Source organism: Ctenopharyngodon idella, chromosome 2 (assembly GCF_019924925.1).
Source record: "Ctenopharyngodon idella isolate HZGC_01 chromosome 2, HZGC01, whole genome shotgun sequence".
NCBI classification, from domain to species: Eukaryota; Metazoa; Chordata; class Actinopteri; order Cypriniformes; family Xenocyprididae; genus Ctenopharyngodon; species Ctenopharyngodon idella.
Genome location: NC_067221.1, coordinates 34,136,345 through 34,150,463, shown reverse-complemented (window position 1 = coordinate 34,150,463; position 14,119 = coordinate 34,136,345). Strand labels below are relative to the sequence as shown.

The 14,119-nt window shown below is 35.7% G+C and overlaps 1 protein-coding gene across 1 annotated transcript in view; it reads left to right on the top strand.

Moving 5' to 3' along the window:
- The window catches only part of LOC127495541 (NACHT, LRR and PYD domains-containing protein 1 homolog), a 30,955-nt gene extending 25,286 nt beyond the window's left edge, over positions 1–5,669 (top strand). The window contains 6 exon segments of the mRNA XM_051862468.1: positions 620–703; positions 827–910; positions 2,261–2,527; positions 4,076–4,162; positions 4,538–4,657; positions 4,905–5,669. Coding sequence (XP_051718428.1) covers positions 620–703; positions 827–910; positions 2,261–2,527; positions 4,076–4,162; positions 4,538–4,657; positions 4,905–4,917 — 655 coding nt within the window. The 3' untranslated portion in view covers positions 4,918–5,669.
- Positions 5,670–14,119: the final 8,450 nt, after the last annotated feature.

The window sequence follows — 14,119 nt, the reverse complement described above, 5'->3', positions numbered from 1 at the left end:
GTAACTTAGATATTTTGTTGTAAATTGAAAAAGTAATGCATTACTTTACTAGTTACTTGAAAAAGTAATCTGATTATGTATCTCAAGTTACTTGTAATGTATTTCCTCCAACACTGGTTAGTAAGGTAGTTGTTGTAGTGGTTAAGTTCAGGTATGGGGTAGGATTAAGGGATGTAGAATATGATCATGCAAAATAAGGCATTAATATATGCTTTATAAGTACTAACAAACAGCCAATATGCAAGCTAATAAGCAACTTAAAAGTGATAATTGTTCCCCATACTGAAGTGTTACTGAATGCACTTACATGTTTTTACACTGTACTTTAAAAAAAATAAAAAAATCTTGCATGTAATTAACGCTAGGGTTGCAATGGATCGTAGTTAATCCGTGATCCTTGTGGACCCGGCCCCATGCAATTCAGAACTCGTGCACACTGTTTTCTGTGCACGCACACCTAAAGCATGGACACAGAGAGCAGTGTTTCCAATAGTGTGCGAATACTGAATCCAGTTCTCATTCGCATCTCCTTAAGCTTGAACCCCTTAACCCACCCTCAGATCTAACCAAAACACCTAATATAAAGTGCGATGGTAATGTTCTGGATTTGATTTTGAAGGGTGACTCCAGAAGATCTGTCAGACTCTGATCTTGTTGAACTGCTATACGCTCTCCTGAGAGGACAGACCCTGAGCTCACAACAGTAATGTCTCAAAATGCATTTTATACATTTCATGGTTTTTTTATGCACACAAAACATCATCCTTTAGTGTGCTTTTGTTTTACTTTTAGTTCATTGATTTTTTCTCTGTGATTTGATTTGCAGTATTGATATCGAGTCCAGAAATCCAAAATCTGAGAATTATTCTGATGAAAGTCTGAGTCTGTCATTCAGTGAAGAGCAATCCAGGTGAAGATAAAGTGAAAAACTGTTTTTTCTGTTTTTGTTTTTTTTTGTTTTGTTTTTTAAAGCTGCTGTCCGTAACTTTTTTTGTTTTCAAAATTTACAAAAATTATATAATGAGAATGTACAACATGAATCCATTTTCCAAACCGTGTTTTTGTCTTACCCTGAATCATTATGGTACACTTATAATAAGCGTTTATATTCTGACTATATTAGACCGGTTTGGGGTGCGTTTCCCAAAAGCATCGTTAGCCAACTAACATCGTAAGTTCCGTTGATACTTACATAGTTCAACGATTTGGTGTTTCCCGAAACCATAGTTCAAACGAACATTCGCAAACTTGTGTTGTTGGAACGATGTGGTTAGAAGCATAGTTTCTTGTTTTTATGACATGTGGACTTAATAAATCGTTATCTTGAGCAAAATAAGCAAGCTGACATGAAGTACAATGTATATCTTTTATTTCGAATATATACAAATGTCATTTATATATTTTAGTTTGTCAAGAGATTTAAAGCACCGTTTTGGAGAGTGCGCATGTGCGTACGTGCTCTAGTACGTATAAGAACAAGCATTTGATTTAATCTGGAAATAAAGCAAAATAACTGAGGAAAATGAGAAGTAGTCCTCTAATGCCATGTCCATAATTTATAGCAAAAAATCTAGCATTAATTTGATTTCAAATAGATTCATTTAAATAAGTTATTAATCACCACATGCGTGACGTCATTCACCAATGTGGTTGAACGACAGGTTTGCGACAATACAGTTTCGGGAAAAAGTCGTGACTAGCTAGATGATTTGTTCAACGATGCATCGTACTATGGTAGTTCAGCAGCGAGTTACGTCATTGTTCAGGAAACACACCCCTGGTAGGAACCGCTGCAGAGTAGCACAGTACCTGTGTGACTCCTCATAGAAATAAGAAAAAAGTAGCTATGGCTACGATGTTCTTTTGCAAGATGCATGCAGTTCTGTTTATTAACCGCTAGAGCACTAAAAGTTACGGACTGCAGCTTTAAGTAGATGTTTCTCATAACCAGGGAAAAAAAGACGATATTATTTTGGAAAACCATTTATATCATCACTTTGTTAAATAACCATACTAATAGTTCTACCAGTACACTTGTACATATAAGCCTTTTCCTAGCAAATATCTCACATCTATCTGGCTTGTTTGTTCTGCACAATCTAACACCTTCAGATTATAATTATGGTAGTAATAATACAGCTAAACTGGTTATTCTGAAAAAGTTACATAAAAAAAAAAAAAAATTATTCTAAGAAAGGACTTGTTGGTTTACAGACACAACAGCATTGACACCAGTTTTGTTTGTTTGTTTTTTGTATAGGATCTCCATAATACCTCCATGCCGTCCAAACCAAACAGCATCTTTGCAATCACTCAGTCTCACATTTCCACGCGCAGGGCTAATCGACATCAACTGGACCAGATTTTTTCAGATAATTTTTTCAGATGATTCAGATGCATTAATGTCTGTTCTCTATTCTTTCTCTACACTGAAAAAGATGCACATGAGTGTGGACTGTCTGAGTAAGAAGTGGTCTGTTTGGACCCTCCAGATCATCCAAAACTGCTCCAGTCTGACAGAACTCATGTAAGAAAAAAAGAGGTAACACTTTACAATAAGGTTCATTTGTTAACATCAGTTAATGTATTAACTAACATGAACTAACCATGAGCAATACATTTGTTACTGCATTTGTTAATCTTTATTAACGTTAGTTAATAAAAATACAGCAGTTCATTGTTTGTTCATGTTAGTACACCGTGCATGTATTAATTAACATTAATAAAGATTAATAAATGCTGTAGAAATGGCTCTTCACAAAATTAATCCAACTCTTCTTCATATCATCGTTTTTAGGAAATTTAAATAAGGAGAACGAGCTGTTTTGTATATTTTCACAACCAGGTAGTATGCATTTGCGTGTCGAAGGCATAGCTAGGTAGCAAAATGTAGACTGTAGTAACTGTAATGACAGTAACTCGCGATTGAGCGCCGCTGATGCTAATACGCTGTAGTGTTAGGGACGGGGCCATGCTTGGTGGCTCTAGTGCGTCATCGACAGTTATTATAGTGAGGGGCGGGGCTCGGTGGCTCTAGTGTGTCAGAGCCACTGTTTTAGCCCCTTCCAAAAAAATCCTGAACACAGAATTGCTGAAAAATGGTCTAACTCCACAGTTCAGTACTATATAGTTCACAGTCTTTGTAATGTGGTTCAGCAATATATTTGTAACATTTATAATGTGTTTAGTAGGGATGCACCGATACCATTTTTTAAGGACCGAGTACGAGTACCGATACTTTTTTCTAGTAGGCTACTCGCCAATACCGATGCCTATACATTTATTAATTTCTCTCTCTCTCTTTTTTTTAAATTTTTTTTTTATATAATATAAAATGTATTTTATATAATATAAAAATAAATTTACAAACAAATTACAAGCAATACAACAAATACTATAGAGATACAAATTAAATAAACTTGTTTTTCAGATACAGTGGTCATTATTTACCATGTATACATTTATTTAACATATTTTGTTGTTTTATTAACATTAATGACAAATATAGGCTGCGGTCCCTTTAAGACCGAATCCATGGATACTGACTCATATCCTGTTTTCACCCAAATGTTTACGTCCACTTAAGCCATAACCGACTGTATTTATGTGAGATACTCCTCACAATGGACATTTTGACAACTATGTGTGCATTTGACCATTCAGGCGCAATGAGAACTGATCGCGCGCTGTCTGAGAACTGGGATCGCGCGCAAGAAAGAGAGAGAGCGCGTGCGAGAGAGAGCACTTCTGGTCTGTGTCATTCAGCGCGATTCCGCCTCCCCGCCTTCACTAATCTTAGATCCACTAATCTTAGATCCACTTCACTAATCTTAGATCCACTTAGATCCACAAAATTGTTTAGTAAACAAAAACTAGATTAAAAGAACTGTTGTAATTTTATTTTGCGATGCTCTTGATAACCTCACAAAGCAAATATCCCATCTGTAGTACATGGCCCTCAACCATTATTCATTATCGTTATGGAATTGTTCAAATGAATGTGTGGAAAGCAAAGTATTAAGTATTGTATCAGTCTAAAATTGCAATCATTTTTTCTGTATAATGTTTAATCTAGGGTAGATGCTAACTTTTTACTGGAGGAAGGAATCAAGCTTTTGCAGAGGTCACGCACAAGACCAGCCTGTATTATGTCATTTAAGGGGTTTGTATTGGTTTATCATCATACAATTTTGGCTTTCTTTTCCATGTAATTTCATGGAGACTAGAGCTTTCGAGCTTAAAAAGGACACAAAAACACCATAAAAGTATGACTTGTGCAGCATACTCCAAGTCTTCTGAAGTCACATAATACCTTTTTGTGAGGGAAAAATTTTTTGAGAGATGTTAAGTTGATACATTTAGTTTTCTTTACATCCTTGCTAGATCTCCTTGTTCATAAGCAGTCAATAATCAATTAAATTTTGGTCCGTTTCTCACACAAATCATTGTTATAACAGTAATTATACTCTATTAAAAGCAAATGTCAGGTTTGTTAAAGACTCTGTAGTGATGCTGTTCTATGTGCTTTCTGATGAAGGTTGATATGCAATAAACAGTCTCGAAAATGCACGCGTTATAATGACCGTCAACTCAGCTGCAACCAGGAGGTGAAGATTCATCTGAATTCCCAGGGCTTTTCTATTGAGACTTTGCCAAAGTAAGTTAAGACTAAGATTAACACTAAGAATGCACCAGTAACAATGAGAACTGTAATATGACACCAGCCTGTAACACATGATTTCTATGATTTATAGAAATTTCAACATTGTATATTAAAGCTTTCAGTGCAAAAGCATATGATCATAGTGTACAGTGTGGATCCTAACCTACTGGTTAGCTTTGTATATAGACATATTTCTACATGATTTAACGTGTTTTATCTCTTGTCTCTCTCCATTTCTAAGGCCCCTGTTTTGAAACTAATGGCACAGCTTGACAACTAGGAGAAAGCTGCCAAAGCATCTTTACCTAGAGCAGGGAATGGGAATAAAGACATCAACCAAGTATATCTAAAATCATTTAGGTGCGTTGTAATAGCAATAGTCGTGTTAATTTATTTGTCTTTTGTGTTTCATAATACATACTGTTTTACTATGTTGATACTTAATTGTCTACATTTAACAGTTCAGAGATGAATGATAATATAGTTTATGTGAAGACAAGTATTTGAGATTATATATTGTGTGACCATGTGAGATATTGTATGTATGCATGCAGAAGAAAATTCTATATAGCAGTTGGTGTTTTAAATTATGCAGTGTACTGACAAGCATAATTTAAAACTATTTACTATTTGATGATGTTTATCACTGCCACAGTTAAATGACACATATAAACGACAGGGTTTAAGATTTCGGTCCACCCCTAGTTTAATGAGGCATGATACAAAATATCTTTAGTCCCTTAGTGTGCAAGCCAAAAGCGACTGTGGGAAGGAATGAAAAACTCCAATTCTCCTGTGGCTGTACATTCAAAATGTAGAGTCAATATAGATTCAACTGTTAATAGTATGTTGTCATCATTGTACAAATTGCCACAGTTGTACACATAAAACTTTATTTTAGGGACTTGACTGTTGATGTCTTTTAGAAGAGTCATATTAGAATCTGTAATTTATGTTCTGATTTCACAGTAAGACTAAAAACAAACCAATAAAACATGAAAACAAAGTCTCTGTATTAATTTGCATCAGTCATGAATTAGGGGACATTGGGGTACCACTTCCAGGAACAGTTCATCCAAAAATAAAAAATGTAATTTACACAACCTTGTTTCAAACCTGTATGACTTCTTCTGTGGTTCACAAACTATTTTTTAAAGAATATCCTGCTCGCTATTTTGCATATGAAAGGAATGAGGGCAGGGTCTGTCAAACTCCACAATGACAAAAGTAAAAATATTCCCACGATTAGCGGTATTTAAGTCTTCTGAAGCCATATGATAGCATAATTCAAGCAACAAACTAAAGTTAAAATCATTAACATAGTAACTATAGAGCTAAGTCAGATGTCAAGAGAGTAGTAATGTTTGATTCATGAACAATCAATTTCAATAAACCAGTTGATTTAGTTCACAATGAATGATTCCTTCATGGATCACAGAATTCACCAACATGCATTTTAATATCTGGACAAGTTTACTTTGACAAAATTTTACCTGGGGTTGGATCTGTGGTCAGTGGGTTTTATTTCTGAGAATGAACCTTTTAAAGGTTCTAGCTCTATGAGTGGAATTCTGCATAATTGCATGGGTGATGAACAGAAAGCTGTAATTGCTCACAGAAAATCTGAAAAAATGAGTTTGTGCTGTTCAAACACTTATTGCCCTGAGTTTATTAAACATTTTTGTATTATATATATATTTAATTATATATACATTTAATTCATTCTTCCAGGTGTGACTAAAAAACACCTCAAAGTCAGATGATGCCATTGGAACGGACATTCAGATTGTGATACATACAAACAACAACTACGAGTAGCCTTTTATGGACAGTATGGAGAACTGAAGTTGAGTGTTTGATGAATGTGAATATCTGCATGTTCTCTGAGGACCTTTCACTTTTACACTTCTGTGCAGTGATCTCACACATTTATGCACCCAGCAGCAAATATATTTTGAAATACTGGTACATTTTAATGAAATCCATGTCTTTTAAAATGAAGTGTCTTACACTGTATTGAATGTGGTGAATGTGCTGCTGTGAAGGTTCAGATGCAGTAAATGCTCTGACCGCTGCACTCGTCACACCGAGCAGATCGAGGAGCTCAGCTGCAACCAGAGAGTGACCATTGAGCTCTGAGGAGAAAAATGTACAGAAGACATAAAGTGAGTTCTGATTAGTTAAGAACAATTAAGGGACATATACAATGGCCTTTATTGTTCTTATTGTATAGTGTAAAAAAAAATGCAGCATTGTAATTTTCACTCATCTTTCCCTGTTACTCCCCAGGTCTAAACTTGTACTGTAAACTCAAGCTGTCTTTTTGATGAATAAATAACTCCATGTGTGTCTTCAGAGTGGAATCCTTGTCTAAAGGTTAAGAACTTGATGATATAGCTAAGGCCCTGTTTACACTAGTGCGTTTTCATTTTAAAACACATAACTTTTGCTACAGTTACGCCTGCTGTTTATACTACTCCAGCGTTTTCTACCCTCAAAAACGGAGACTTTCAAAAACCCTGCAGAGCCCATTTTAATTTGAAATGTCGGGTTGCTTTTCAGTGTAAACTGACCAAAACGTTTTTCTATTGAGAATAATAAAATAATAATAATAAATATAGCTGCAAGCAGCAATTACGGGGCCAAGCACAAAAGCAGCACAAGAAGCCAGCCAACATGGCTGTGAGCATCAGACCAACTGCAACAGTGAGCAATTAAAGACCTATTAAGATCATTTTAGGCAAAAGAACTGAAAAATGATATATACTGTAAATAGTAAAGATTTACTGGTTTATCACTTTCAACCAATAGGTGGCACTGTGACCAAATTAATGCGGTATGGTCAGAGTGAGGTGACAATGACACTCGCAAAGTTTGGTGTCAATACGTCAAAAAGCATTGCAGAGATACAGACTGAACAGTCATTTTGGCACCAAGCCTCTAATTCATTGCTGCAGTATACGACAATGGTTTTGTCTATCAACACGAAATCCCTAACTTTTTACAGGCATCGTCGATTTTAGTGAAAATTGGACCAACGGTCTAGGAGGAGATTGAAAAAGTATGATTTTAAAGAAAATCAAAGTGGTGGAGAGGAAGTTTTGCTGACTTTGGCAAAATTAGCATCAATGTTCAATGTTCTCAGCATGACCCACGGAATCTAATAAGACCAGTCTCATTACAATAGGCCACATTTATATAAAACTATAAGCTTTTTTTTTTAAATTTCTTTATAACATTTGACCAGGCGCTATCTCAAAACCTATTGTGTACCTTCAGAGCATCAATGCATTCATATAATATAGCATTTTATATCATAATACTGTATTGTAGTTAATGGAAATTTCATGTTTTGTTCAGTTATAGCGCCACCAAGAGGCACAATCCCACCAATTGTTTTATGTGTTCTCAGGGTGACCCCATACATGTGTGTGTCAAATTTGGTGCAAATATCTCATTTTGTTTTGGAGTTATAGACATTTATATGTATGAGATCATAAAAAAATGACCCATGGATCATGTTTTGATTTTTTTGCCACTTTCTATCAAAATTTTGACTTTTGGGCAGTGACGTATAGTTAACCAGCTTTCTAATAATGTCACTAAACAATACTGGCCCCAATACAGACCCCTGCGGGACACCCTGCTGAACTAATGTTGGCTCAGATTTATTATTCCCCAGACTTACATGCTGAAAATGATCAGTGAGATTTTAACCATTCAAATTCAACACCAGAGATGCCCAACCAATCACACAACCTATCCAAAAGGATCGTATGACATACTGTGTCAAAAGCAACACCAGTGTCTAAGAGGACCAAAATGCTGCAAGCACCACGGTCAGCAACAGTAAGAAGGTCATTCATGACCCGGACAAGAACAGTCTCAGTGCTGTGTCCTGATCTAAAACCAGACTGGAACGGTTCTAAAAGATTGTTAGTGGACAGGTATTGCTGTAACTGGTCAACAACGACCCGTTCAAGGACCTTAGTGAGAAAGGGCAGATTGGCAATATAGTTATAGCAATATTGGCAATATATAATATATAGCAATATTGGCAATATAGTTATAGCAATATAGGCCTATAGTTAGATAAATCTTCTGGATCAGAGCCAGGCTTTTTAAGAACTGGCATAATAGAGGCAGTCTTAAGGGCCAATGGGACCTGCCCAGTAGCTAAGTAGCTACTCCTTATATGTACATTTAACTTTTCCAGCCTCTTACTGCTACATGTCCCAACTTTTTTGGAATGTGTAGCTCTCATGAAATCCAAAATGAGCCAATATTTGGCATGACATTTCAAAATGTCTCACTTTCAACATTTGATATGTTATCTATATTCTATTGTGAATAAAATATAAGTTTATGAGATTTGTAAATTATTGCATTCCTTTTTTATTCACAATTTGTACAGTGTCCCAACTTTTTTGGAATCGGGTTTGTACCTGTGAGTATTAAGGGGGGGTACCTATCAGGCTCTGGTGGATTTGTGGTGTAACCAAACCCCGGTCCATTAAAGCCTGATTCAGTCTGAGGCATTGGATACAAGCTGCATGGTTCAGGTACAGTGTGCACACAGGGATGTTGTAAAATATCCCCTTATGTCCGCTGTTATTCAATTTAGGGAACAAAAGCATAATGTGGAGGTGGCAATTAACCCGCACCTCTGACATCCGCTGATTTTGGGAACCACTTGGCCTGCCTTTAGTGAATAATTGGGGTATTTATGTGCAGAAAACAGGAAAGGGGAGCGACCTTGCAGGTGGGAGAGACTTTGAGGACAAAATGTATTCCTCAATGAAACACAGCTAATTACATGTATATACTTACTAATATACATTCCCCTGGTTTCACAGACAAGGCTTAAGCTAGTCCTAGACTAAAATGCATGTTTGAGCTGTTTCAACTGAAAGCAACTTGCACTAACATATCTTAAATTATGCCAGTGTTATTGTTTTGTCTCAAGATACACACCAGTAATGTTATTTTCTAGGGTACATTTATAAAAGCTACTTAAATCCCCTAATTGAACTAAGGCCTAATCCTGGCTTAGTCTAAGCCCTGTCTGTGAAACCGGGCCTTAGTCTCTACTAGTCTTACTAGCTGAAATATTATAGCCTATTATGTTAAATTCCTGTAAAGTGAACTTGCTGAAGATTTCCCGTGTGCTTCTTTTTCGTTCTTCACTTTGGGGTGAAAAGAAGTTTGAAATACGTGACCAGTGGTACCGTATACTGTTAGCAAACATCCTGACACTGTCCACACTGCTAAGAGCGACGTTTAGATGAAATGTTATGATGTGCTGCATGCTTTCCTTTCAAAAACAAAATAAACAACAAAAATGGCAGCACTGAGAAAGCATCAGTTAAGAAAGCGTGTGATCATAGCGATGTGGATATGTTTGCACGAGTGCTGGAATTTGGCACTCCAGTAAAGTCACATCATGTTTATTTATATAGCACTTTATACAACAGATTGTTTAAAAGCAAGCAGCTTTACAGTATTATACGTGAAAAAAGTGTCAGTGTCTCTTAATTAGAATTAAAACTTTATTTTCTACTATAAAGCATCTTTCCAGTACGTTTTGTTTTTACTCATGGACGTCCGGCCTCGAGGGACTGAACAGAAGAAATTAACTGGACAAGATTTCCACGTCAGAGAAAGCGGAGCATTACAGCACACCTACCACTTACATAATCCTCACGGACCAATGGTAGTTTGAACTCCCGAACGAATGAACGAGAGACCGCTCACTGCAGGGCCGTGGGTAGAGTGTGATGTCCAGCTCCCCCTCTCTGGGTGTAATTTGGGCCTAATGGGTGGAGCTAGAAGGTCCAACCACACCCTAACCCTACGCATAACTCTATCCCTCCATCCATTAGATCCACAGAGGTGGAGCTGGACTAGGTCAAGCTCAACCCATTTTGGCCAGATTTTGTTCGAAATTATTTCACACCAGTTTGTTCTTCGATTCCCTAAGGATGTCTTTACCTCGACAAAATGATCTTGTGGCCATTTTACCACATACCCACGTCGTGGCCTCAACATGCTGTGATGTTCCTACAAGTTACTATGTCATGGCCATGACAAAACCATATCTGTCTGTCTGTCTATCTGTATCTGTTTGTTTCTAATTGAATGTTTATTCTCATGCCACCACTGGTTGTTTAGCTTTCATCTCTTGCTCGTAGATTCCTAACAAATATAAAATGTCTTACAACTGTGAAACTAATGATAGCATAATAGTAAGATAAAATTGTACAAATACATATAATGTTTTTACAGTTTTTCCTCAATCGCTTTGGCTCATTTTTTTTTTTTTTGTCTTTACATTTTCTGAACTGAAAGTGCAACAGTCACAATTTTTTTATAGGACATCACATTTCTATTGAAATTGAAATTACTGCAAGTATGTAGTAACTCCCAAAATGTTTGATTTCATTCTTCAAAACCTAGTTATTGTGTCAGTGAATTGGCCAATGCCACCAAAGTTTTTTTTTTTTTTTTGCCATCATGTGAGAGGTACTGATCAAAATGTTTGTTTTGTCAACAAGGCAGCCCACCCTGGAAATGTATGTAATATACAATTTTCATTTGTGTCCCGTACTTTTTTGTAGATACTGACTTCTTACTATGCAAGAATGTTAGCACAATGCTATGGTGCATCACACTGAGCTTTTTAGATACAGATTTCAACAGTAGGTAAAATTTTACTGGGAAAAGTCAGCAGTAGACAGATGTGTATACAGAAGATTTATTTTTTAGCAATGTGATATTTCCTGTTTCATTACTATGACAGTTCATTTGCTCATTTAGCAGACATTATAAACATTCCATGTCACAGATATGAAATATACATGCAAGTCTGACAGGTTTTTATAGCTGAATGGATTGATTTGCATGTGATGATTTACAGGATGAAATAATGTTTAGAAGTTGAAGAGTATTACAATTTCACTGAGCATCAACTCATCAGTTTTGATAAGCAAACTATGTGCTTTAAGTTATTGTGCAAAATGTAGACAATCTACTTTTTTGCACACGTTTGTCATATTACATTAGAAATTAAAATCTGGTGTGAAAAAGAAAATAATTGTTCAGTGATCTGAACTTATTGTTTTGGTGAAAAAATAATCGCATTCTAGAATTGAGCCAAGCGATTGATTTTATTGTTTGTTATAATTGTTATAATGACATAATTAGTTATTGTTAACAGTATAATGTCTGATTTTGAAGGTTGAGTCCAGGTGGTGTATCATACTCTGAGCTTGCTGAACTGATGTTTACTCTAACAAGAAGAAAGACCCTACAAAGAGGTATGTCTCAAAATACAATATTTACATTTAAATGTATACTCAAAATGTCTTCATAACATTTTATGCACACATGCACCATCATCCTTCAGTGTGCTTTTTTTATTTGACTTTTAGCTCATAGACATTTTTTTTTTTAATTAAAATCTAACCTACACATTTGTAGACTTTTTAAGTTTTAAGTGTATCATTACATCTAGTCAAAATAACGAGGTTGAATTTTGCTTTACTTTGGTTATCTTTGATAGTGATGCAAATAATAGCTGGTGCTTAACAGGCCAGCTTGTGGGTTCAAAGACTGACAATAACAATTTAGTTATATTTTATAATATAGTCTAGCTCTGTTGTTTTAACTGATACCAATTCTGTTTGTGTTTGTGTTTGTGTGTATAGTTTGAGCATACAACATATTCATGGTTTCCAGAACCAAAGCCACCTTTGAAATCACTCTTCCTCACCTTTACACATTTGGAGCTGATCAACATTGACTGGACGAAACTTTTCCAAATATATGAAAGGAGATCCAGTGCATTGATGTCTTTTCTCCATTCTTTCTTTGAACTGAAAAAGATGGAAATCACAGTGGACTTATTGACTAGGAAGTGGTCTGTGCAGATCCTCCAAATCATCCAGAAATTCCCCAGTCTAACAGAACTCTCGTAAGAAATCTAAATTTAAAATCACTTTCTGTCCTGTTTCTATATGCATTTGTCTCTTGTTAGGAATTATAATTTAGCCAACATTTAATAATTTTTAGTACATTCAAACACATTTTTAAAGCTGGATATGAAGAACCGTTGTCATTTTAATTTGTAAAGCTCTTGCTAGCAGACAACCTCACAAAACAAATTAAGCAATAGCCCATCATCTGGCACTCCTCCACAAAAATCATTGTTATAGAATTGTTTGAATGAATGGGAAGCAAAGTGTGAAGTACTTTGAAAATTACCTTATCTGCATAATGTGTGTATGTTGTAGGGTAAATGCTCATTTTTTACCGGAGGAGGGAATCGAGATCTTGCAGAGGTCATGTGCGAGGCCAGTCTGTGATTTGTCATTTTCCGGGTTTGTATTGGTTAACTTTATATTTCTCAAACATCTTTGACTCTAACTGAATGATCAGTTGACCATTTTGTCATCATTTACTCACCTTCATTTGGTTTTAAACCTGTAATTTACTTATTTTAATATTTGCATTTATTTTAAACTTTCATTTTTAAAATATTTCCACAACCCCCCAAAACTCTGGTGTGGCGCCTTTGAAAACCTCTGAACTCACATGGTACAAAAGTATCATAAAATGTTCCCAACAACTCACGAGGAATATATAAAGTGTTCTGAAGTCATACAATAGCTTTTGGTGAGGAACTAACCAAAATTTTGAGAATCGTTTCACAAATGTATTTTTCTTGACATCCACCCTAGATCACCTTTTTCACCTTTTCATTTACTCACCCTCAGGTTGTTCCAAACCTGTATAAATTTCTTTGATCTGTTGAACACAAAAGAAGATATTTTGAAGAAAGTTTGTAATCAGGCTGCTTTGGGGCACCATTGACTTCCATAGTAGAAAGAAAAAAAAAATACTATGGAAGTCAATGGTGCCCCAAAGCAGCCTGATTACAAACTTTCTTCAAAATATCTTCTTTTGTGTTCAACGGATCAAAGAAATTTATACAGGTTTGGAACAACTTGAGTAAATGACGACAGAATTTTCAATTTTTGGTGAACTGTCCCTTTAAATTTTGGTCTGTTTCCCACACAACTCATTGTTATATCAGTGATTATACTCAAAACAGATGTCAGGTTTGTTAAATACTCTGTAGTGAAGCTATGCTTTGTGATATCTGGCTATGAAGGTACAGATGCCATAAACAGTCTGAAAAATGCATAAGTTGGAAAAATGAAAGCTGCAATCAGCAGGTGAAGATTCATCTGAATTCCCAAGGCTTTTCTGTGGAGACATTATGACAGTAAGTTACGACTAAGACTAACAGAAGATCTGTGAATGAAAACTGAGATATAACAACAGCTACCAGTTAAGCAAAACATTTACTTTTTTTGAATGATTTACAGAATACAAGAATTCCTTGTATAGTAAGCCTGTATGTACAGGTTTTCATCAAGCATGTAGTGAAGTGTG